The sequence below is a fragment of the Halictus rubicundus genome, chromosome 8, assembly GCF_050948215.1.
Source record: "Halictus rubicundus isolate RS-2024b chromosome 8, iyHalRubi1_principal, whole genome shotgun sequence".
NCBI lineage: Eukaryota > Metazoa > Arthropoda > Insecta > Hymenoptera > Halictidae > Halictus > Halictus rubicundus.
Window position 1 is genome coordinate 18,351,897 of NC_135156.1, and position 25,994 is coordinate 18,377,890.

The following is a 25,994-nucleotide window of genomic DNA, read 5'->3' on the forward strand; positions in this document are numbered from 1 at the left end:
TTTGTTCTGTTCAATAAAAATTTGAATAACCGAGGCGTTTTTAAAACATGATGAACCACAAAATACAAGAAACGAATTGTTCGTCACCGATTCATGGTTTTCGGTAGCGTATGGCGTATGGAACCGACAGAAAGGGATTATCTCCTGCTTTCATAAGTTATAGGGCTAACCCTATAAGTATAGTTACTAAAAAATTTGGGATTCTCATGAACTCCCCCTACTGGCTGGTCGTAGGTGGTTGCACAATGAAAGCCTCTGTTATTTGAATATTCAAATGAGCAGGATTCAAAAACATCGTATTTCTTAATATTTATACCGACTATTTAATTCGTTGTCCAATTTCGGACTAGGGTAAATTAGGTCACTGGGATATCCCTTTTGTTTTGAAATAACTTTGACGTTGAACGTTACTGCTCTTACAAACGCCAAACAAATGTTGAATTGCACAGTTAAAGAAGATAGCAATTAAATATATTTCGTATTAGTACTATCTAATTAACGATTTCTGTATAAATGTGTTTCTCGAATAAAATTTACGATTATATATGATCGTTTCGGCTGTGGAGCAGAGATCGAATATGTATTCTGTAGAGAAGTGAAACGTTAGAGAACCGAAGAACCGTGGGATTTGAAAACCGCAAAATCTATCTGGAATATCGGGAACCCGAGATCGATTGTATTTCAATTAGAAAGTAATAAGAGTACTTTGTCCTACTATTCCCGGTCTCCACTTGTCGACCTTGTTTGTGGTGGTTGTTGGTCGTTATGGCGCCATAACGCGAATCGTTAAGGTTACAACATAGAATAGGCGTCAAGTTTGAAAACGGAATGACTGTCGAGAGGATTCTGTGTTTGGGACTAGTTGCGATAGTTCTAGCGATTCTACCCGGTTCGGTTGAAAATAATTCGACCGGTGACGTGAATTGTCAGTTCGGCAAAAGTTCGCGAAAACAAGTGAACGCGGAACCATTGAATGGGACATGTCTACGGGACATTGTGATTCGGCTGTCAAACGAGTTTCGCTCGATCACGGACGCGGAACTCGGTTTGACATCCTTTCAGCAGATACTCGATGCAATGGAATTCACGAATACCACAAGCAGCCTGAACACCAGGCTATCTTTCTTGGTGGATAAACTCAACAACAAACTATTGTCCTATGTCGAGCTTCTGAAGCAAAGCTACGATGTTGTTCAGTCGATTTTAGCAAAGAACAAAGATCAGTTTGCCTACTCTGCTATGGGAGGATTGGATAGCGTATCCAATAAACTTTCTGACTTTTGCTCGCAGATAACGCAAGGTATAGTACGCAGTTTATCGTAGCATTTGATTCTTTCCACCTAGCAACAATCTCTCAAATCTATTCTTACTAACGGTTGTCGTTTCCTTGCCCTGTGTTTCAGTACTTGCGATCGTATTGAGGAATCAAGAATTCAAGAATATACACGTACTGCCATTTATGTATCCAGTGACAATATGCGGACCTTATAGTTCCGATCATAATATCGGGCCCCTACTATTGTCTCAATACTGCCCGAAGAAGAATGTGCTTCTATTATTCGAGCATGGCATATTTATGTCCGAAGGGGACATTACTTTAGCCCAAATAACAGCAGAAAGAATAATCGATATGTTGTCGCAAATGGATTATATTAATGTTATAGGGCTTTCCAGCAATAATTCTATATTTTGTAAAGACGGTTTACTGAAAGCGACCGACATAAACAAATTCCAGCTGGCCCGTTATATTCATAGTTTATCTAGAATGGGTATAATCTCTTTTTGTAGTTGGATAATTGTAAAAATATGTAATTGTATTTGTATATCTTGTTCTTCAATTTCTAGAGACCAACGAAACGGTTGAGTTTAATTTCCACAAATTGGTGGAGAATGTGAAAGGCGAAGTCGTCTTCATACACCTGACTAACACTCTTAAAACTACTTCGCATATCACGAAGATAAACAATATGATTTCTATGGGAAAAGTGAACGGATACTTGAGAACGGTCTTAATTCTATCAGGTGAGCTAGTCCCGCGATAAAATTTCATGGGATCACACATTACTTTCATGGTATATTGTTTATATGTTGTTCTCTTTTACAGACCAGGAACCTCACGTAAACCTGAAGAAATACAACGACAGCATAGTAGTTCTACCGAGTCAAAATATATTAGCATACGAAATATCAAAATTATTTTCGAACCTAAAATGTTCCGATGAACATAAGAAAGATTATTACTTATCAGATCCATATTTCGACTTGTACGGTAAAACAATGTTGTTGTCTATAGGTCACATCACTGATAAAGCATTGATATCGTTAGATATTCAATTGCAAAATTTTGTCGACGATCTAACGTATTTTAATGCCGGTCCAAACGTATATGCCATATTATTCGACAATAAAGGTATGGTTTGGGCTCACAAAGATTTTCCACGAATGGAAACGATAACGGAACAACCCCTTAAAGTTAAACTACAACATATAGAAAATATTACTCCCGAGATCGTTACAATGATGATCGAACAATACACAGGAGTTGTGAATGTGAAAACAAGACTGGGCAAACAGGTACTTTGATATCTACAAATTTATTGCGATAAAACTTATATTAATTTAGATTTTATGATTTAGAAGTGGTATCAGTGGAAACATCTAACACACGAGAACTTGATAGTGTGTTTAGCGTCGACCAGCAACGAAAGTACAGCATTCGCTGCAAAATTGATGCCGGTGTTGTCGACAAACATTTTGCATCATCGACTTGATCTGTTAATGCATAGCCTTTCCGATAAAGGCATTCTCTGCGTTAATAACAATAGACTCGAAACCTTATGTAAGTTAGCCCCTCTCTGTAATGCAATTACGCGGTAAAATCTACCTGGAATATTAAGGGAAGAATATTGGTTTTCCAGCAACGGGCGTTGTTTATCTTTCTCCATGGTGTCTGCAATCTCCAATGGAACAGTTGAAATTAGTGGACGCAGGATCAGCCGTAACTATGCAAAGTTACATGGCGTATTTGAATGATCTAACAGGAGTTCTCGCTAATCCTGGTCTGCGCCATTCCGTTAAGCCGGACGTAGCAATATTGACTCAAATTTTGCAGTACTTTAAGGGCAGACATATAGAAAGTCCACTAAATAAATTCATAATACGAAGGTAATTTCGGACCCCAAGTAACTTGACAAAACGTGAAAAATAATTTCAAATAATTTTAGATACATCATTGGAACTATGAGCGGCGTTTTAGAAGTATATCCGGGAATCATGTTTGATTCTGGTTACGATCCTAAGAGAAGAATATGGTATGCGAATGCTTTGGAGCATCCTGGGAAATTAATCTTCGCACCGCCGTATTTAGGTGCCGGTGGTTCCGGCTACGTTACTACGCTCAGTCACACTGTTCATCGTGACTCTAATTCAACTGCCCACGAAGATGCTGTAGCGGTCTTATCCATGGACGTGACGATCGGTTTCATTTCGAGGCTGTTGAAAGAAATGTTTCCGTTTTGTAACGAGTCCACGGTAAAGTGTTTCCTGATGGATGACAAGGGATACTTGGTGTCGCATCCAGCCCTGTTGGAACCTAAAGCTCTGTTAGAGGGTAGAGTCGAGCAGCAGCATTTGACTCACAGAGAGTCGTTAGTTGCAAACGATATATTGAATCACGAGTTATTCGTGAAGAAGAAAGTCTGCGCAAATTACTTGAACGGCACCGTGCAAAGGTACTATCAATTTAATACGTCCCTCGACGAAGTTCTCACGAACATACTTCACGGTGAACATTGCGTCAAATATCAAGTAGCAGCGGTACCTGGGACCAACGTATTTTTGGGTGTAGTCAACGTAACTTGTAACTTCTTAAAAGCTTTCTGTCCGTGTAGTACGGTAAGTAACTTCTCGCTTTGCCATTCGAAACCCGTTCCATACTGAACATATACATTCGATTGTTTTACAGAGAGATCGTTCCTGTTTCAACTGTAAAAGAATGGAGCAAACCGAATGCGAATGTCCATGCGAATGCGCTTTGTATTTCTCGAACTGTGCGGACTATACCACGTACAATCTACACGATTTAGAACCTTGTCCAGCATACCACGAACAAGGGGGTAGCTCGCAAGTATCGTACACCCAATCTGTAAGTCTGAAAACGTGTCCCTCCATCGATTGCAAGTTACTTAAGACGGAGAACGAGTGCCTGGGCATTGTGGGGTGTCAGTGGTGCCATGTAGACAACGATGGAGAAACGCCGTTGCAAGTTGCATTCTGCAGCGACATGTCGAAATGCTTTGGAGGAATTCTTGGATCGTCCATGCCGCTCAACGATGGAACATACAGTAAGGGATACAGTCGTGTTCGAATCGTTACATACAGTTTCTTTGAAAATGTACGATGATTTCTTTTTATCCATAGATTCTCAATCGACTGAAGAAATCGCAATACGAGAATGGCCATCCGTTGGTTCGGTAGCTGGAGGAATACTGGCGTTCCTTTTGATACTGGGAGTCATGTTGTTTTGTTATAGACTACGTTCCGTGCAATCTGGGCTGGAACACCAATGTTTGCACATTCACACATCGCCAGACATTTTGCGTATGACGCATCTGGAAGGCGACGCGGAACCCATAGATCTGGATCAAACGAAAAATAATTTAGACTCCCTTATAAGGGACGGCGTAGCTCCCATATCACCGTACAGGGTCTCGACCAACTACAGAAAACCGCCCGGTGGTGACAGCGATCACGGATACAGCACGATGACGCCCCACGATGACTCGGAACAACAAACGTTCGTTGAGCCGTTGTTGTTGGTCGGTATCAATACCGAAACGGATCTAAGAAGACAATCCGTTTGTCTTCCGTCTCCTACAACTCACCTAGGCTCTCCGCATCACGTTCTAGCCCCTGTCACAGTCCATTGCAACATGGAAGCGAACTTTTGCTAATGGGCGGCATTGCAATGACCCTACGAGGCGAATTTTTATACACTGAACTATTGTTCCTTCGCGAAAGAACAAATATTTAGGTTTACACACGTTACTACATTATGAAGCATAATGTAAGAGATATTTTTCCATTGGCAGCAGAGTTTATCAGTTTTATAACGTTGTTTATAAATGATTGACTTTTCTTTTTTTTTTTAGAGAGATAACGTAGCAAGCATATAGGACAATTAATAGTTTAGAGTAACTACTTAGGGTATATGATTTACGATAATTCGAATACGCGAGTAACAGTATTTTATTGATTTGAATGTTACTTAAATTGCTATAAGTAAGTACTCGTGACGATATGCAAATCTCTTTTTCAAATGCAACTTGTATGATAAATGAAGAGATTAAGAATTCGATGTGCTGTCGAATTGCAAAGCCGATACGAGAACTATGGCCATAATCGATTTTTCGTATCTGATTTTATATGCTTTACAGCATCTTTATAAATAGTACCATGAAAAATGCTAGCTACAGTTTCGTTAAGTTTTAAGGTCACATCGTCGTTTGTCATGTTACATATCATTGTAAATGTGCTCGAATATCATATAAAATGATCATATATTTTTATATAAATTAAAAGCAAACTGTGTAATTCAGGTCTCTCTCTCTCTTTCTCTCTCTATCTCTCTCTATCCATCTATCTATCTATCTATATATCTTGCATTTTGTTAATTAATTTAGTATTATCATGTACGATAAGAAACGGGACTTATTTTCTCACGCTTAACGAAATTGTTCGAAACTAAATGAGATACCTCGTTCTACAGTTTGTCTTTTAATGTATTTAGAAAGATTCTGTCAAGGACACAAACATCACAAATTAATTATTTATATATTGTATAAGTTACTTAGCATTAGATTTTATATTAGAGTTTATTGATTGATATAAACTTGCATAGTTATTAATGGCGAAGCTATTTACATTTTTATACATCGCGACACTTGTTTGAGAAATGTGTATACCAATACTGTTGTACGCATTAAAAAATACGAAGAAGTCTTTCCTGCAGCTAAAACGATTCGTGAGCTAAGAGGTAATCTCTTGGTCTTACATTGTATACACTTGTTTCAATGACCACTCGTGACTTGATCTTGCCAACATGTTTAGCATTTGTTGTAAATCGAGAACGCGAATTTTTCTGCCGTGAATGAAGATATTGTACTGTATATTTTCCTAACTTGTAAATGTAGAAGAAATTATACTTTTCGAACGATTTACATGTTGTATCAGTATTTTCGATATTAAAATATAACTACCGTTAAAAAGTTGTGGTTTTATTATTACCGTACATATAAAATACAAAAAGGAGAGATTATCAAATCTGAAAGGTTTATTCGTTTCATTGTTTCTATCGTCTGGTCAAAAATAAATGAACATGATTTTGGTTGTCACTTAAGATTTTGCTATTAATCAGGAGATCATCTCATCAGTATACACGCAGTAACATTCATTATATTTTACGCTAGGGACCGATGTATAATGTGAGTTGTGTGTGTCTGTGTGTTTTTTCGTTTATGTATTAGCGTTTCAGTTAAGGGACGAAGTCCGGATTTTTTCTTAAAATTACAAAACCTTCCATGATCGGTGTTAGGGGAGTGTATTCTTCTGTAGCCAATTCGGCTCGTTCACCGTACGCCAATAGAACAGGCGTGGTATGCGTTTGGAAACCGGTGATAGTTTTTGGTTTTCCTGCTTGACCTACCACGTCCACGGCGAGGCCGACTCTCACAGGAACAGGAAGAGGATTCAATTTTTCGTCGAAGGTTACCAACATCCTTGGTTGCATTGCAACTGCTAGCGTGTACAAGAGATAATGCGAACGACCAAGAATAACTGTAACAAAAAAGATTGAACGTAACAATTATGGTAGAACAGTTTCGTATCAACGAGTACAATACAATTTTATCGAAAGCACACTCACGGTTCTTTACGTCCAGGAAACCGATGAGAGTAGCTAGAAGACCAGCCAATGCTACAGGACTTAAGATTTGTCTATCGCTGTGGTAAGGGGACAACGTTAATGTTCCTTTACCAAGATGAGTAAGACCCTGCGCTATACGCACCATGAACAAATTATTTGGATCTTTCGCGTGAAATTGGGCAAGCTGTCTCAACATCGCGGCTAATCTCGCATTATTTGTTCCTGCCCCGACTAATCCCATCGCAAAGATTGCATTGTGAGCTACTTCGGGATCGCTGTCGTGAGAGAATTTGGAGAGTGTGTCGAGTATATTCAATTTTGGATTTGAAACCGATATAAGCCCAAGAGCAAGAGGAACCGAGCGTCGAATCACAGGCTCGCAGTAACGTAACAAATGACCGAACGTTCTGTACGCCATTTCAGCGCCAATCTCTTCTCCCATGGCGATCAGAGCGATACCAAGTACAGCGATCGCTTGCCTGGACGCGAGGCTGTCCCGTTCATCTTCTTCCTTCATATCTTTCTCCTTTCGGTCGGTCTTGTCGTCGCTCTTCTCGTTGGACGGTTCATAGTGTTCGGAACAAATGTGCAGCAGATGCTGAATTTTTAGAACATTCCCAGTGCCTGCGTACGCGCACACTTCTACCAGAGTCGTGGACATTGATCTGAAAGGCTCTGGGAGTACTTCCAGAGTAGCTATTATCGCCTCTGCCGCTTCTTGTTTACCCAAGAAACACAGTCCAACTCCTAGAGCCAGATACCGTGCGTAGGTGTCTCGAAGATCCGGCGCGGACTTGTACATTAAGCTCTGCATAATGGTCGTGGCAACGTAGGCGTTACAAGAACCGACAGCAACCATGCCCAACGCTAGACAAGTCACTCCTACCACTTCCCAGTGTGACTTCGGATCGCTGAGCACTGGGATCAACAAGCCGAACACCGCTTCGCGATTCGAACCTGCGTACGCCAATCCGAGACCCACGATCGCACCGATGCGCATCGTCGGGCTGCTGTGTAAGACGTAATCCGAGAGAAGAGCCAAAGCAGGATCGCATTCGATTCGAACACGACAATTAACCAGACCGCAAGCTAACAATGCCCCGGATTTAATGTAGTCCTCGGAGGAGTACAGATACTTGTCTATCGGCGTTAAACCACCGTCGACGTCCCACAGTAGCACGAGACCTAGAGACGCGGTTGCACTCAACATTCCATGCTCTTTATTTTTGTACAACCATTTGTTCCCGTCTTCGTTTAATAATTTATCCTGGCCGAACGCTGCATTCACGAACCCGTTAACGAAGCTAGCTGCAAGGTTTTGCCTAGCTGAATCCACTTGACCACCGCCGAACGGAGCTCTGGAGTTCTCTAAATGTGACTTGTACACGTCCTCCGGTGTTTTTGGCTCCATTATGTCCAATTCACGCGCCAGATTTAGAAAGTGATAGTTTAACAAAGAATTCGACATAATCTCTACCAGATCCTCGTATTCTGGAGTCGACTCCGGCAATTCTAAGAAAATCTGCTGCCTGCCCAACATGAACGCTAACTGTTTCTGTACCGATCTGAAAAATTCGAAACATTAGAAATGCTGTTTAGCATTGTTTTTTTTAAACGAAATTTATCTCGACAACGATCCAACTCACAGATCTGTACATTTGATGAATATGTCTTCGATAAGCGGCAAATCGTTGAGCTGCATCGCCAGTCTTACGGCTTGCGGATACAGGCCAAATTTTCTGTACAGTTTTGCAGCTGCATAAAGCAGAGTACTGTTCTCCGGATCGGCTACATAAGGTACACAGCTTGTCAAGTACAAGCATACACGTTGATACGCGCTCTCATCTACGTACTGTTCTAATAAATCTAGTCTTTCGATTTCCATTAGCAGGTCACAAGCTTCGGTTTCTGCATTGTGAGCCATATTGTACGGCACGATCTCGTGTACCAGAGCAATTAACTTTTTGCTCGTGGCCTCTGCATCGTCTGCGAGCTCGTCCCATTCGCTGGCTAGTTCTCCGGACAAGTGTCTTACGTATTCGTGTCCCCATTCTCCGATAGCTAACTTGGATCCAGTAAGTCTATACTTTAAGCATTCCCTGCCCTCGCTAACAGTCATGGCAAGGACAGAAATAATATCTGAACACAATTCCTTACATTTTATATTAGTCATTTTGTCATAAATAGCTTTCATAGTGTCATAGTGAGAACGCAAGAACTTCAATGGCTTAGGAACACTGGTCATCGAAGTGGTAGACGCGCGAATGTGAGACTGCAGGGATTCTAAAGCAGGATAGTGTAAACTGGTATTCTGATCTTGTAGACGTTCGACAAGACTAGTGAGTTCTTCTTGCAGAAGTTTGTCTTCTTCGGACTAAAAAAATATTACATTAAGTAGAACCGTTTAAATATATAACAATATTAAATTCGTTTCTACTTAAATAATAAAGCGACTTCAATGCGTAATACATATAGATGTAAACAACAATTTGAAAATTATTGATCGTCATGATATGTTTCGAAACAATCGTGTTCATTGTTAACATTGTCCAATGGAACGAAAATCGCTAACTCACCAATTCATTTTTCTCTTCCTCCTTTCCATTTCTGATGTCTTTGCTTGGCTTTACTTCCGCTTTAACACTTTCCGGCATTTTATTTCGATTATTTCATACGATAGAAGCAAAATACAAAAACTTCGTCGATCTCCTCCCAAGAATTGTTAGTGTTTTAGGTTACAGAATAACCGTAAAGACTATTTGCGAGTCACTCAGACTCGTCATAGATCACAGAGAGTTCACAGAGAGTGGAACGTGGTTGTGCGTATCGAAAGCGCTCTGCGGTATTACTGGTTGCATTCTTTCAGGCTGAATTACTTCAGTGTTCGTTTCCATTGGTCGAGCAAGCATTACTTGCTAGTGATGGGCACCATCAACTAAAAACTATCGACTAAATCGATAGTAGCCAACTACTATTTTCAGTCGACTGATTTTTTAAACTATCGACTGAATTTAGTAGAAAATAGTTACTATTTTCAGTCAACTGTTTTACACGTCGCCATCTTGAAATTTCAAATGTCATTATCACACGATGAAACGAAAAGGTTAGAAATACATGATTATGACAGGACGTGCAAATATGCAAGTAATGAAATATGTAATAGATATTTCAATACTTTAATTCATATTAGATGTTAAAATCTTATTGCTATTTATGCTAAATACTTTAATTCATATTAGATGTTAAAATCTTATTGCTATTTATGCGATATGAACTATATATGTGATATACGTATACGTATATAGGCATAGACTATAGGTATAGACTATAGGCATAGACTATAGCCCGCAATCTAGACGAAAGCACTAAAACGAAATTTCAGTCGACTAAAAACTATCGACTAAATATTCGATAGTATGTAGTAACTAAATAGTAATTAGTCGATAGTTGAATTTAGTCGATAATGCCCATCACTAGCAAGTACCTGCTTGTGCCAATGAGAACACGCCATAAAAATGGTAAACGAGGATATTTACAGTTGAATATTGGACGTTAATTGTTGAATCGAACAGTGAAAAACACGTGCGTTCCATGGACAAATATGAAATGAAACAATCCCAAGGCTGGGCGGAGCGAGTCTTGAAAGATAAATGTGAAAATTCTATTTTAATGCAAAATGAATTCTACGATGAATCGTATAGGTTAGAATTTGATAGTGTACATATTATTTTTTCATGGATTATTTTATCTTATTGAAATACTAATCGACAATTACCTTCTTCACATTTGCGTACATATCACGCGTGTATTTTAATCAATTTATTTCTTTCGCTAGCCTACGAGAGATCGATGATGTAAATAACGAAAATGTCAAGAGCAGATACAGTGCCAGAGGAAACGTATAATTTATTGTCTGAAAAAGTTGGCACTAACTTTTCGGAACACGAGTTCTCATTGAGGGGTACTTAATCCTTTACCTCTGAAAAAAAGAAATATATATATATATATATTTATAAATTGTGATACATAGCAAGGTAAATACTGTATAAGTTGTCCAGAAAATCGTAGCACTGAAAAAATGAATTCGCATTGCGATATCGTGAACAAGAGACTATGTCGCCGTGGGCAAGTTGATGTCATGGACATGCCGGTCAAATTAACCAGCAATTACAAGTACTTCTTTGTTTATGAGGATCAAGTATCTAAGTTTGTTGTATTGAAAGGATTACACGAAAATACTGCGAGGGAAGTGGCTATGAAACTTCTAGACGTATTAGCCATCATCGGAGCACCACAGGTTATACAAAGTAACAATGGACGTAAGTTCGCAGAGCAGGTTGTGCAGGAATTACGTTTTTTATGGAAAGATTTTATTATTCTTCACGGAGATATTTCCGAAAATAAGGAGAACAACAGAGATTTTAAGAACTTGCTCGAATGCTGGGCTCAGAGAAACCCTACCACAACGTGGTACGAAGCTCTGAAACATGTACAGATTTTACAAAATTCCACCTTTCGATGCGAAAATGGAAAGATTCCGTACGACATATTGTTCGGAAGAAACGTGCACGAGGAATTTCAAAAGAGAACTAGCACGGTGGATAAGAAAGAAAACATATGGACAGAAGAAGAATGGATTAATCTTGTATCCGATAAGTCTACCATAAGCGAAAAGGAAGAGGCTGATAAGTTTATGGAAAGTTCAGATTCTATAGATATTAAAGACATGGATAGCGTAAGTATAACGTTAGATTACGTATTTGTTTCTTTATGCTAATTAATGATCAATATCGTTTCGTTTATTAGTGGAGAGATGACAGCAATTCCGCCAGCGAAATCAGGAACGACCTTTCAAAAGAGCCTCCCGATTTTAATTTTGTCAACGTTAAAAGCGAACCTTTGAATATGCATACCGAAGATTCTGTGTTCGAAGACGAACTGGCCGATGATAAAGCAAACTCGGTCCCTGAGAACGAAGATTTGAAATGCAAGGTGTGCCAGAAGCAGTATATGAAGCTCGGATACCTGAAAAACCATATGAAGTCGCACACCAAAGGGAAGAAGTTCGAATGCACCTTCTGCAACAAGACGTTCCATGTTTTAAGTCTGTACGAGAAACATATGCGACAATCGCATCGGCAAACGCGTAGTTTAAACAGGATGAGAAGGAGCGGAGATCGTTCGCAGGAAGAAACGATACCAAACGTGAATTCGCCAAAATTGAATAGTTCTGCGAATGCAGATTCTACTGAAACGAAATCGACGGCTGAGGACGAGGGCCCTAAACCACCGAAACGTTTGCGCCTCTTTAAGGAACGGAAAAGACTGTCTGCGGAGAAGATAAACAACGGAGAGTCATCTTTGGAATGCAGCTATTGCAAGCAGAAATTTAGTTTCCCTAGCGTATTGAAAAGGCACATGCGGTCTCACACGAACGAAAGGCCATACATTTGCGAGATTTGTAACAAGAGTTTCAAACAGTTAGGGCATCTTAGTCAGCATTCGTTAACGCACAGAGATTACCGTTCGTTTCAGTGTGCGGTTTGTGAAATTAGGTTCGGCACGTTGACCGCGTTGAAGGTGCACACGCACACGCACAAGGGGGACTACGCCTCGAAACCGAAACAGTCTTTTCGGTTGTTCGAATGCGACAATTGCAAGAAAGTCTTCACCACTAAAAGCGTGCTGGAGCGGCACATTTTGAGCCATTCGCATGAGCGTCTGTTTGCCTGTATAGTTTGCGGGAAAAGATTCAAACAAGCGGGCCACGTGAAGTCGCACATGTTGGTTCATACCGGCGAGCGGAAGTTCGAATGTACAGTCTGCAAGAAAAGGTTCAGCCTGTCGAACTCGCTGAAGAAGCACATGTACGTACACAATGGAGAGAAGCCGTATCAGTGCGACATGTGCGGCGCCCGGTTCCTCGAAAAGAGAAACTTGAACGGACACCTGATGACTCACACGAACGAACGTCCGTTCCGCTGCAAGATCTGTGGGAAACGGTACACATTGGCGGACACTTTGCGGCGTCACATAAGCGCCGCCCACGAAGACGGTCGCACCTACCAATGCGAGATCTGTGCGAAAATGTTTAAGCAGCTGGCCCATCTTTCCGTTCACAAGAAGGTGCACAACGACGAGCGGCCGTTCCAGTGTCATCTGTGCGAAAAAAACTTTAAGCATAAGAACGTCCTGAAGTCTCATCTGGCCATTCACGCGAACGTCAGGCCGTTCGAATGCGACGTCTGCAAGGCCACCTTCGTCAGAAAGACCAACTTGCAAACGCACATCGCCTCCGCCCACATGAACGAGAGGCCGTACGTTTGCACTATTTGTGGCAAACGGTTCAAGCAAATTAGCCATTTGAATGGCCATGTGGTGGTGCACAGTAATTTAATGCCTTATCAGTGCGATTATTGCGACCGACGCTGCAACAGACTCGACAATTTGAAAAAACATATGCGCCTCCATACGAAAAACAAGGAGGGAGTAGTTTAAATGAACGGCGGGATATCTGATCGTTTTAAGAACTCAAATGTGTGTATTATTTAATTGTCAAATCTCTGGATATATCGAACAATTCTTGTCTAAGATTTTAAATTTAGTTTAACGAATTGATACCTTCTATTAGAGATGGCGATCAAGGTACAAACACATTACTATCACGTCACGTGAGCTCGCGTGTTATCACGTTATACAATACAGAGGAAATACTAATGCGTATACATATACATATATGGCTCACACTCCATTGTCTTCACTTATTTTCACTTGTTTTCATGTGAATAGTAATGTGTTTATACTTTTACGGTCAGCTGACTTCGAGTATTTTTATATATCTGACATAGAATCTCGCAATCGCATGCACGGCGGAAAAATGTTACTACTCTTCCCCTGGTATTTTTTATTAATCTATAGCGTAAGTTCTTTCTCGTTGATAAAACTTATACATAGAGATCGACTTGCTGTATAATTGTACAAAAACATAGGAAATAAATGTCTAATTTCAGACCGAGAGTTGAAAACGTATACGTGTATGAATGAAATCGATGATATATATGTACCCGAACGTTATATCATTGTGTTCATATTTTTTTTTATAATAAACATTCTCAGACGAAACTGCACGAATACGTTCTCCTTCGTACGCTGTCCGATCCCTTTGTCGAGAAGCGATCATTGCTCCCCATGACGATTCAAGTTTTCCAGCCACCTCAGGCCCGTACGATATATACTGCGCCACGCGCAGATTTTCATATCACTCATGAGGTACTATTGACAATACGTTTTTTTTCGTCAGTGGTATCCCTTGTAGGTCTATTGCACTGCGTCGCATGATAAATGAATTTGGAAAATAGTTAAAAATTTTACTGACATTTAGGAAAACTAGATTTTCATGCATGTTTAGACCTGCTTGGCGAGGAAGAAGATTTGAAATTATAAAGACTGAAAATTAAATTACAGGAAATACTACTAACAAAAAAAAAAACGCATTGATAATAGTATACCTAATGGGTGTTTTATAATAGTATACCTCGGGGTGTTAGTGTCCCCACTTTTCTGCATCATCTTTTTAGCCTGGAACAGAACCTGCATCATCTTTTTAGCCTGGAACAGAACCTGCATCAACTTTTTAGCCTGGACCAGAACCTGCATCATCTTTTAGGCTGGATCAGAGCCTACATAGAAGAGCCTCTTTTAACATAGAAGTAGCATCCACTCTGGCATTATTTGGAATCCGCTGCTAATGATGCAGGTAAGATGATGCAGGTTTTGGTCCAGGCTAAAAAGATGATGCAGGTTCTAATAGAGGCTAAAAAGATGATGCAGGTTCTGGTCCAGGCTAAAAATTAGACTAGGGGGCAGCACTGTACCGGGGACACTAAAATCCCGGGCGTGAGCACTCTCATTTCCTCTCTGGTACGAGGGTCGCCCTAATGCGCCACGTGCAGTTCATATGGTACGGGCCTGAGGTGGCTCGAGAACTGAAGAATCCGTGTGTAAATATGTATTAGCGTGTAGCGTGTTAGTATAGACATAGAGTGACAGCGTTGGTGTGTTGTTCTCATTGGTGTCTGTTGGTGTCTGACATGGGGTATAACAGAGGATTGAAATTCGGAACGGCCGTCACTCTACTGACGGTTTTGGTGGCGATTTATTACAGAAACACGGAGAACGTTCTTCAGAAACGTTTGCAAACTTTGATTCACGGGTTGGAGACATTGGAGAACAAACACGTGATCACCTCGAAGCCGAAAGTCGCGATAGGTTATGGTGTGTGCACTGACGTTTTCGTGAACGCCGATCAGCTGCTGAAATACACCGAGGAGATCGGCCAGCCAGAACATTTCGATGAAATTTATACAGAGTTAGAGTTGCTCAAAAGTTTTGCTTATTATTTCCGATATGGAGCCGCCGCGGAGTGAGTCTCGTATTTATTCCTCTTTTTTTCTTCCCCGATCTTCACGGTCTTCCTTAATTATGAAACTATATTTGTTTACGTTTCGCAGGAGGTTCATGGCGAATCGGACATTGTTCGACGAGCTCGTCGCTAAAGCTCGCACGTTCCCGTCCTTCTATTCCACTATCGGCGGAAATGCGGCAGTTATGGCATTACGATTCGCTAAAGAAGGCTGCGACGTGACGCTTGGCGCCAAGTTAACCAAGTCTTTGCACCAGATGATGCCGCAGGTGATTAAGATCGTTGGAGGAGAAGTAAAACGGGACGATATTCACTTGATCATAGAGTACAAACGCGGAGAGGTTTGGGGTCCTTACTCCAGTGCTAGAGCAAACAGGTGTCGGATCGTATCGTATATTAATCCCAGAAAATGTTCTTTGAGAACGTCTAGTCCTTCTAACGCTTTCGAACAATCTTCCAGATACATAGTCCACAACGATATCAACAATCCGATGATAAGCTCCATCGATGCATTTGACAAAGTCTTGTCTCAAACCGAGCCTAATTTGCTTGTGGTCAGCGGCCTACAAATGATGGATAGCTACCCTTACCCGGATGGTAATTGTTGTCCTAACGTATCAAGAATATGATCTTCCGTATCGGTCTAATGAGACTCTTGGTTCTCCAATTAGGCGAACAGAAGAGGCTTCTGTTCAAGGTGAAAAAGCAGATGATGGAGCGGTCCAGAACCACAAAAATTCACTTTGAAATGGCTTCGTTCGTGGATGCCGGACTGCTGTTCGAGTTGTGCGACTCGATCATTCCCTACGCAGACAGTTTAGGCATGAACGAACAAGAAATCGCGAACCTGCATAACGCCGTATGTTACAGGAACGTTTCATTGGTAGCCAATTCGACGCCGCGTATCGCGTCGGTTCTGGATCAAATACGAATGCTGTTTAAAGTGATACGCATGAAGAGCAAATCGGTTCCCGATGCGCGGGAGCTCACACGAATTCATGTACATACGTTAGCGTATCAAGCCATATTCACCGTGAAAGGATCCATGTGGAAGAACACTATGGCTGCGGCAGCCAAAGCGTCCTTAACCGCTCACAGACACGTTTGCGCGACGAGTAATGTACGTACAATATTGATGCAAGAACAAAATGATTTCTCTGCTCTGAAACCAATAATCGTGTACTCAAGTTTACGAACCGTTTCAGGTGGACGTGAAGAAAGCAGCTTTGATGTTGGACGATAGTTTCTCGACTTCCATCATCGATGGCAGCCGAATAGCGTTGGATATCAACAAACCAGTCTCGTGTTGGGACGAGGTACTGAAAACAGAAACCGAAGACGTTACCGTACAAGTATGCATCGCGCCAGTTGTAGTGTGCACCGAAGCTGTTCAAACTGCCGGTGGCGGTGATAATGTTTCAAGCGCGGGTCTAATATTGCAAATCTAAACACCGTATTGTTCGCAAACAACTGAACGACATCGAAGTATCTTTATTATCCGTAAAGTACACTGGTTCCGCTTCGGCACTCGGGTAGTGAAATTATGTATAGATTTCACAGCACCAACGCTTCGGATGATTAGATTACCGTTCATTCCACGAGACGTCATTCCAAAGTAGACAAGATGGTTCAATCGTGTCACTTCACAAAGGGAACATTTTTTTAAGAATTTTTTTAAACAATGACACGTTTTGATATCGTACTCCTGTAACGGAACACGTTGAAAGCTAACAGATTCAAAGTTAGCGTAGGCGCTAATGATTTTATAAACCGATTGACATATTTATTGTCAAGTGTGCGCGTGTGTGTTATTCAATCGATTAAGATTTTAAGCAAACTAAAAGTTTGTGAAATGTTCTGCCACTTATCGCTTCATACACGACAAGAACGGTGATCGTGACTGACAACGAGACCGTGTAAAATACCGAATATTACTTTTTGAGAAAAGTACCGATACGATTAATGAAAATGTAAATGACACTCGATAAAGATGTTAAAAAAAAAACGGACTAAATGTCAATTCATTTCATGCACGAGTTGTCCCGGCAACCAATTGTAGAGTTCAAAGCTACAGCATTTATTCACGGCTTACACAATCTGTGCATACGAAGCAACCAGTAGAAAGAAGTTTGTCTTTGCAAATTCGTTTCGTTATGCGATAGAAAAACGCAATTGTATTTTAAGGGAATTATTGTTAAATTATCAAACAACACGTTCGAAAGTGTTATGACAATACTGGCATGTTAGTACAATACTTATGCCTAGGATCTGATTTATGTTATACACTGTGCCATGCAATATTCAGTAAATTTGATAAAAAAAAAAAAAAGAAAGAAAGAGAGAGAAATTCCATATTTCAATTGTATATCCTGTGGAGGTTTTACGCGGAAAAGAAAACTTTTCAAAGTGCTGAATAAAGCATAATTGAGCAATGCACACAATTATCGGACCGTCCAATTATTTCATTGTACCCATCACTTCCCCGACGTATCAATTCTCGTATCATTTTCTCATTATTTTATTAATGGACTTTATTAATGTACATTTGGAAATTTGTTTAAAGGGCATGGTTTTTTATGCTGTTTACGACGTGGCTCAAATGTAAGCGTATTCCAAGGGTCGTCGAGGCTGGTTCTTACACGTCTAAATTACACCGCTAAAACCACGTAATATCCTCGGCACGCCCATTAGTCAGAATTATAAATTTCAATCGAAATCAATCTCGTTTTACGCAAAATAATTCTGCAACATCGGTACCCATCGAAGTTTCCACGAGTTCTTCAGCGATCGATTCAAAGCCGAACGAATAACTATAGTATCTTCAATAAAAAATAGTAAATATCTCGTCACGACGCACGCATGTCTCTTCTACTTGTTCTCACCGTGACAGCGACGAGCAGGTGTATAATTCGGATCTGTTGTCAGTAAACGAATTCGCTATTTACTATTTCCCATTTCTAATACTGGTTTACATAATTACATGATTTCAGCTTAACGCGTGGCTTTCTCTGTGTAGCTGTATTCGTGCGCGTGTGTGTCTATCGTATGCGTTACCATATGAACGTTACATGTAGAAATACATTCGTCGGTTGTGGATCAACGACTTTCGGCAGAACCGTCGCATGTCGCGAAATCTTTTGTCAGCAAAACGAGAACGGTCAAATCTATACGTGTATGAAAGTCCATAGAAATCCTTATAAGATCGTGTCCCCTTCGTCGATGCCCAACATCTTCAAGTCATCCGGGCCGGGCTGAGTGTCCACCTCGGCGTCGGCTTGCGTGATCTCTGGCGGTGGCTGGTCCATGTATTCCGGTCCGTAACCAACGCAACCTAGCATACTGTACATGGACGAGTACATGATATTGGTCTCTTGATGGCTTTGCTGTTTCGTTTCGGTCTCCTCTTTCGGGAAAATGATGTTCAAAGCCTCTTGCAGGTCGTCGGGCAGCGGAATGCTCGGGTCGGTTCGCTTCTCGGTCGGCTCCGGTATCTCGGAGATATCCGGTGCGGCTCCTTCTACCGTTGGCATTGGGGGTGGCGGTGGATTCTGATGATTCTGAACGAACGGAACGACTGGCATTTGCGGGGGTGGATTGGTCATGTACGGCGAGTGAGTCTGCACAGGTGGGCGTACCGGTTGATGCGCGGGGAACCGCGGTTGGCTCTGAACGAACGGTGGCGGGTTCGATATAAACGGCGGCGGTGGTCTGCTGGGGGAAAATTGGGGCCTGCTTTGTCCTGTCGGTTGTTGTTGCTGCTGCGATTGCTGAGTAGCCGTCGTGAACGTGGGTGGAGGTCTGTTCAAGGGCGGTGGCGGGTGAGGAGGCAGAGGTAACTTGGATATGGTCGGCGGTTGCTTCTGCTGCTCTATCATCGGCTCCTCTATCACTGTCTCCTCGGATTGATCCTCTATCTCCATGTCTACGACCTGCTGGGTCGGTTTCGCCTCGTTCAATACTGGCGGAGGTGGCGCGACCAATATCTTCATCGGTTGGTTCTTGTTCCCTTGGACCGGCAACGGGTTAACGTTACTTCCGCTGTTGTTGCCGCTATTGGCGTTGCTGTTGGCGAGATTGCTGTTACCGAGATTAATGGGAGTAGCGAGTTTCGTGATGTGCACCACGCCCGGCGGATTGATGATCTCGTTGGGAACCTTCGGCGTGTCCTCGAACTTGCTCTGTTGGTACGGGAGCGGCGTGATGTCCTTCTCGGGCAGTTTCGGCTCCTCGGTTTTCTTCTTGAACAGCGGCAGCCTGCCTATGAAAGGCAGCTTCCCTTTGGACACTTGGGGCGCGGACTTTTTCGTCTGCACGTTCCCCTTCTTCGACTTGGACGCGGACTCGTTCGTCTTCTTCTCGAACTTGGACTCGTCGTTCGACGAGTTGTCGTCTCTTCTGTCCTTGGTGTACTTCTCGTAATTCCTCTTCGGACTGTCGCGCCAGTTTCTATCGCGACGCGGGGAATCGTTGCTGTCCCGTTTCCTGCGGTCGTCGTAATAGTCCCGATCCCTGTCTCTGTCCCTCTCTCTATCCCTATCCCGGTCCCGATCCCTGTCCCTGTCCCTGTCGCGATCCCTATCCCTGTCTCGTCCGCGTCTCCTGTCGTATCTGCTGTAGCGATCGTATTTGTCCTCTCGTCTGTCGTACTTTCTCTCGCGATCCTCCTTGTATCTGTCGCTCTCTCGGTCCCTCTCCTCCTCCTTTTCCACCGATTTGTTCTCCGGCGGCTTCACGGTCATGTTGACCTGCTGCTTCGTCCAAAATCCCATGTGAGGTTTCGGCATCTCTTCCGGTTTCGGCAGCTCGATCGGTTTGTTGACTATAGGCTGCGGCTTCTCTTCCTCCTTCTTGATCCAGAACGGCTTCGGCGGCTCCTTCGGGCCCCACATTTCCAAATTCTCCGGTTTGCTTTTATTGGAAAAGGACGAGGTTTGTTCCTGCTCCTCCTCCTCCTCTTCCTCCTCTTCTTCTTCCTCCACCGTCTTCTCTTCGCTCAATCGTCGACCGCCGATCGACTTCATCTCCTCCTCCTGTTTCGCTTTCAATTTGTCCCGGATCGAGTTCAACAACTGTCTGTCGTCGGTCTCCGCGGGCTGCGGTTCCGGAGTCGGTGGCTGGTTCAAATGCTGTGCCATTTTCGACCAGTGACCCTTTAACTTGATCCGATGGTAGTCTATCTCCTCGTTCAGAATCGCCTGCGTCGACGCTTTCATCTTGTTTCGCATCGCTACGCGTATGCTCTTCGACATGTCCTGATCGGAGTCCGTGTCGGAGTTCTCGGACTCGCTGGAACTGTCGCTGCCGCTGCTCCTGTTTCGCCGTTTCTTCGACTTCTTCTTGCTCTTCTTCGACTTTTTCGATTTCTTCGACTTCGGCGGCGGATCGTCCTCTTTGTGCTTCTGCAGCTCCATTTGTATCTGTTTGTGCTTCTCCTCGGAGAACGCTTTCTCGCGGTCCGCCATCCAGTCGGTCTCCCAGTGCGGATTCTGCTCCACGAAACTCTGAGAAAGGAATTATGTGTTAGAACAGTTGTCTGCCAAATTCTAGAAAACGTATTCCCGTTAGGATCGAATCAAGTATAGAAACTTACGGAATAGTTTTCGGAATGCTGTTTAGACTTCAGATGCAAACTGGCGCAATGAAGATCACCTATCCAGGAGTCGCACAGCTTGCAGTACCATGCCGTCGCAGCGCTGAAGAACTGCAGACCTATAACCAAATGAACCGACGCTTAATATCGCTCAAGCTTTGAATATTGGTAAACAATTTAAGTTCATAAAGAATGACCTTATATTCTGCCACGACACATTCATGTCACTGAAAACAAAAAGTAATACATTAAAAGATGCTCAATAAACGGTGGACAACATTAAATATCTCTTGGACGGTCCCACGTTGATCTCTAGAAGAAAACTTAGTTGTGATGGAGGAAGGGAAAGAACTCGGCTTTTATTTTTGTACAGTTATACCACATCGTGTTTACAGGTAGGAGAAAAAAAGTTAACGAATTACATCAACTAACGTAATAATATACGTACTACAATTGCCACGTGTCTACAACTTTAGAAAGTATTCGTTCAAATTTGCAATCGTTTGAAATCATCAGCGATATACTGATCATTTTCTATAAATATCGAATTCTTTAGCATTTGTAGTAAGTTTCACAAAAATACTTTGACTTATAATCACTTGTATCATTTATGTATATGTATAGATATATAATATAGATATAGATATAATAATAAGTGTACTAAATACATAACACGGTCGAATATGCACAGTTTACACATCTTGGTATAACGTAATACGGTAGTTGAATTGATACACCCACTATCATTATGATGACAACATTGATTCCTCTATACCGATACTTTCACATCGACAAAAGGATCTTCCTTAGTTTCGTTCTTGACCGTGAAATCAACCTAGTACGACATGTATTCGACGAACGATATAACACTTGGTAAGAATTCGAAAAACAGTTCGACAATAGAAGCTGAAATGTCTGAGATCGCTCGAAAGTGTGCTCCTCGAGTCCCATTAAAAATCCAGTGCATCTCTACGGTGTTCAACCATCGTTGCTACAAAATTTGCTGCCAACAACGTGTTTCACACGGATAAAAACGCTCCCCGAAACCGGACAACAGAAATCAATGCTCCACAAGAACGTGGATTGAAAATTACAACGTGTGAATCTATTCCCACGGAAAAGGAGAAGCCCACACATTGTTTCTGTATTGTTTTCTTTCTTTCTTTTTTTTTTTGGTTGTTGTTTGTTCCCCGCAATTCAAAAGAAAAAAGTCGTAGATTTGGAATGAATGCAGACAAATTTTCGAGCAAACCATAGCCGTAGGTTTCTTCAATACATACCGGGACACCACAGTGTCTGTGCACAAGCTACGGAATTGTATTCTATTAGTAATTATCCACTGAAATGAACCGTACCTTTGATCGGTGTTCTTTTCGTTGGCAGTCCTGGATAATAGGGCACTTCCTTTTCTGTTCCCTCTCCATTCCGCTCATGCCATGGCATGTCAACTATCTTCCGTTCCTGTTGCAGGGAAGAACGTGTTAATCGACAGAGGTCGTTACAAAAGAAACGCGTGTACGAGATATTGAACTCTATGGTACAATTTGTTAACGTGATACTGTTCGTGGTAACACCAATCGGACTCTGTACCAAGTACCTGCACGTCGATCGTTACTGTAATTATATCATCCTTACACGAAATATGAGTTTGAATTAGAAATACATAGTTTTAACCGAATCCGTGTGTTCAGTCACAATGTAAATCGATTATCAGTTACATATTTCCGCTTCCTGTTCTAATATAATTGTAAATGTTATTTACATGAAAACGATCTTCGATCGGGATTTTATCTCTTTTTATTTTATTTTGTTTTGTTTGTTCGTTCGTTCGTTTTTTATTTATTTATTTGATTTGAATTCAATCGATTAAAAGCACTTATACCAAAATCGGAGGAGGCTTTTACTACGGGCTCTACTATGACAACGATAAGGCGACTTACTAAGCAAGCTTCTTTGTGTTCATTGCTATGCAGATGATTCAAATATTCCTTTGCTGTTTTAGGAAATATATCGCAGACTTTACACCAGTGCATTTCCGGATCGTAATGCACGAAATTGTACATAGGTTTAGCATCCTCGGGAGATCGTCGATCTTTCAATTCTCGTTCGTTTTTGGACTCCTTATCGGAATCGGAGCCCGATGATCTGTCCGGTGTCTCCGATTTCCCCTTCGGGAAATCTTCTTTGGGACTTCTCGAACGCTTGTTAATTTCTAGTTTAAACTTGCTTTTAAGATCGTCGACGGTCGCTTTGTCTCCGATTATCCCGGTAAGCATGTCGATAACGTTATGTATCGATTTCATTTTATTTTGTATTTCAATCTGTGAACAAGAAAAAACAAGGGAAAATATTAGCAAATTGTTTGGTTCCGTTCGAAACGACGACACGGTGCAGTTGTTTACCTGCAACTTTTGATTCTCCTTTATGATTCGATTGTTCTCTCGTCCACCCTCTTTACCAATTTCATCGCACTGTTGACGCAGGATTTCCAGTTCGCGTTGCAACGTGGCTGACTTTTTAACGTATTCTTCCCGTTGTTTGGCCAAGGTCGCTTTTTGCTGTTTCACTTCAGCTGCGATTGCTGCTGGGCATCGAATCGAAACGAATTTTAAGATTTACCTGAACGCTACTGTCCGTTTATCAAAAGATGATAGCTAATGTCTGTTTCGAAAAACAGACTGTAGGTATACCAGAGGAGGTTTCTAGAGATAGAGATAGAAATTAGATGACACACACCTTCCTTCTTGGCATCCTCTGGTCTCGCCATGGACGAAACTAATCCGGAGGAACCACTGTCCACCGGTCTCGACGATTCTTGCTGAGACGATAACGTTGGCGGTGGCGGTGGTTGCTGATTGTTATATGGCACTTGATTTCCTTGCCAATTCGGCGGAGGATAATCCTAACAAAATAAACAAACGTTTGACCTCAAATACTGGAACAGTATTTCCATCGAACCTTACCTTTAGTCGTCCATACTCAAATCAGAACTTTGGATAATACACGGAAGATTCTTCAAGATGAATCATCTGCTCAATAATACTGGTTTCCAATGTCGGTGCCAATCAAATAAATAACGCGGGTGTTATACTTACTTACGCGGGTTTTCTCGCGACAGTTTGCCGTATAAAGGAACTTAAACGTCATCCCCATAAACTAATAACACTGTCGGACAGTGTGCGGAACACTTTGGTAGCGCGAATAGCAATATTCTAGCATTACTCTCACAGATACATACAACGTAACGAAACTAGCAAGTACAAAACATTCAACAAATTCCTCGCCGCTAGTAGAGCTTAATTGCATTGCTTTGTTCGCGATGCAATCTGAATCAACGCAAAATAAGATTCTTGTACAGAGTACATACTGTTTTTGCAAATAAATTTCATTCTTTTTTTTTTAAACTTACGCTGCGATAACCAGTGGGTTGCTGGTAACTGTAGTCGTAACTTTGTCCGTAGTTGTAATTGTAATTATTGTATCCTGGATTGTAAGCAGGTATGGGTGGGGGTGGCTGACTCGTGTTCGGTGGTGGAGGTGCCTATAGCAAATAAAAAAACTTTTATACATATAGGGAACCATTAATTGATCAACTCTTTACGGAAAAACTTTAGTTTCGATTCTACCTGATACTGATTGTGAACTGCTGGCACATAGCCACCTGAACTTGGATTAGGAGTAGATGCTTGGGACTGAGACGTCTGCTGCTTCCATTCCTGCTGCGAACGATTCGACTCCTTTCTTCTTCTGTCTCTGGAACTTGAACGCGACCTTCTGTCTCTAGAACGAGAACGGCGGTATCTGCTTCTTCTCGGAGACGGAGATCTATCGTATTTTCTAGACCTCCTTCGGTGAGTGGAATCTTCGGAATCCGCACTGGGACTTCTTGGCCCTTTGCGCCTTGATTCCTGTTCCATTTTATTTCCCTTTCGTACTAGAAAGGATGTATTTCTCAAAACAAGATAACGACTACGACCAAACGGAAGCACTATACGCTTCACGAATTATTAAAGTGGCTGTCTATCTACTAAAGCTGTCGAATATTGATTAATTTCTTCGAGGTTTGTATAACTTGAAGCGATGCACATCTCACGGAAAATAAGAAATTATTTTAAATGTCGCATTGCAGCCATTGCTATTTCGCGATAAAACATCGACGTTGCTTGTCGGCATGTTCAACGTGATTACAACTACTTACCTTCGTCAGCGATGATCCCGCGACTTTAGTACTTTGCTCTTGGTAAGTACCGACGCAAAATAGCGAGAATAATACGCCTTAAATCGCTTGAAAACCATTCATTCGACGTAACGTAACGCGGACCAAAAAACGAATGGAAGAAGCCGAACTACGACTGTTGATGAACTACAGAAAAATAAAAAGGCATTAGATGGACAAACGCGAGATGGATTCATGGATCGTTTTGTTACCAAAATAAAGTCCCTAAACGCTTTGAACCTTTGTCAAAGAATAGGGATACAACAAGAGGCGACACTTCGGGCGGTACCTTTGATGTCGCTCGTTCAACATTTCCTGTATTGATTGTATAGGCAAGCGGGAAGTTTGAATCAACTGGTCTTAATATTCTTATTTCGTGCCAATGTCTAAAAATTAGAAATCTATCGATTTTTATTCAAGAATGTAAATCGACCTTTATTTGTGTACATAGAATGTAGAAAAGTGTCCCCACTTTCCTGCATCATCTTTTTAGCCTGGAACAGAACCTGCATCATCTTTTTAGCCTGGAACAGAACCTGCATCAACTTTTTAGCCTGGACCAGAACCTGCATCATCTTTTAGGCTGGATCAGAGCCTACATAGAAGAGCCTCTTTTAACATAGAAGTAGCATCCACTCTGGCATTATTTGGAATCCGCTGCTAATGATGCAGGTAAGATGATGCAGGTTTTGGTCCAGGCTAAAAGTTAGACTAGGGGGCAGCACTATATCGGGGACACTAAAATCCCGGGCGTGAGCACTCTTATTTCCTCTCTGAATTCATATTCTACTAGGAATAACTACTACAACGCCACCAACGAGTAGGGGATACAAGGTATCCCTAA

At 41.7% G+C, this 25,994-nt stretch overlaps 5 protein-coding genes across 8 annotated transcripts; 3 read left to right on the forward strand and 2 right to left on the reverse strand.

Moving 5' to 3' along the window:
* Positions 1-547: 547 nt before the first annotated feature.
* Positions 548-6,266, forward strand: LOC143356616 (VWFA and cache domain-containing protein 1). 2 transcript variants are annotated; one of them, XM_076792464.1, is made up of 9 exons: positions 548-1,300; positions 1,404-1,769; positions 1,846-2,022; positions 2,105-2,574; positions 2,638-2,839; positions 2,919-3,165; positions 3,225-3,894; positions 3,965-4,343; positions 4,420-6,266. In XM_076792464.1, the coding sequence occupies exons 1-9, from the start codon at positions 829-831 to the stop codon at positions 4,950-4,952; spliced, it is 3,516 nt and encodes a 1,171-aa protein (XP_076648579.1). In that variant the 5' UTR covers positions 548-828; the 3' UTR covers positions 4,953-6,266. The 2 variants fall into 2 exon arrangements, with proteins under 2 accessions (XP_076648579.1, XP_076648581.1); XM_076792466.1 differs by having other exon boundaries at positions 4,438-6,266.
* Positions 6,255-9,730, reverse strand: Rpn1 (regulatory particle non-ATPase 1). Its single transcript, XM_076792467.1, has 4 exons — positions 9,499-9,730; positions 8,569-9,296; positions 6,923-8,487; positions 6,255-6,834 (listed from the first exon to the last, which is right to left on the reverse strand). Exons 1-4 carry the CDS (start codon positions 9,574-9,576, stop codon positions 6,533-6,535), a joined length of 2,673 nt encoding a protein of 890 aa, XP_076648582.1. The 5' UTR covers positions 9,577-9,730; the 3' UTR covers positions 6,255-6,532.
* Positions 9,731-10,422: 692 nt separating this feature from the next.
* LOC143356181 (uncharacterized) lies at positions 10,423-13,420 on the forward strand. The gene is made up of 3 exons (XM_076791655.1): positions 10,423-10,623; positions 10,758-11,657; positions 11,729-13,420. Exons 2-3 carry the CDS (start codon positions 11,001-11,003, stop codon positions 13,418-13,420), a joined length of 2,349 nt encoding a protein of 782 aa, XP_076647770.1. The 5' UTR covers positions 10,423-10,623; positions 10,758-11,000.
* Positions 13,421-14,947: 1,527 nt separating this feature from the next.
* LOC143356615 (ADP-dependent glucokinase) lies at positions 14,948-17,581 on the forward strand. Its single transcript, XM_076792463.1, has 5 exons — positions 14,948-15,344; positions 15,433-15,720; positions 15,805-15,941; positions 16,016-16,464; positions 16,550-17,581. The coding sequence occupies exons 1-5, from the start codon at positions 15,013-15,015 to the stop codon at positions 16,790-16,792; spliced, it is 1,449 nt and encodes a 482-aa protein (XP_076648578.1). The 5' UTR covers positions 14,948-15,012; the 3' UTR covers positions 16,793-17,581.
* A 269-nt stretch (positions 17,582-17,850) lies between these two features.
* LOC143356613 (uncharacterized) lies at positions 17,851-25,316 on the reverse strand. 3 transcript variants are annotated; one of them, XM_076792461.1, is made up of 9 exons: positions 25,133-25,316; positions 24,561-24,868; positions 24,344-24,475; positions 23,671-23,836; positions 23,337-23,515; positions 22,875-23,255; positions 22,290-22,395; positions 20,935-21,053; positions 17,851-20,845 (listed from the first exon to the last, which is right to left on the reverse strand). In XM_076792461.1, the coding sequence occupies exons 2-9, from the start codon at positions 24,849-24,851 to the stop codon at positions 18,539-18,541; spliced, it is 3,681 nt and encodes a 1,226-aa protein (XP_076648576.1). In that variant the 5' UTR covers positions 24,852-24,868; positions 25,133-25,316; the 3' UTR covers positions 17,851-18,538. The 3 variants fall into 3 exon arrangements, with proteins under 3 accessions (XP_076648576.1, XP_076648575.1, XP_076648577.1); XM_076792460.1 differs by having other exon boundaries at positions 23,337-23,518; XM_076792462.1 differs by lacking the exons at positions 24,344-24,475; positions 24,561-24,868; positions 25,133-25,316 and adding an exon at positions 23,898-24,337 and having other exon boundaries at positions 23,337-23,518.
* Positions 25,317-25,994: the final 678 nt, after the last annotated feature.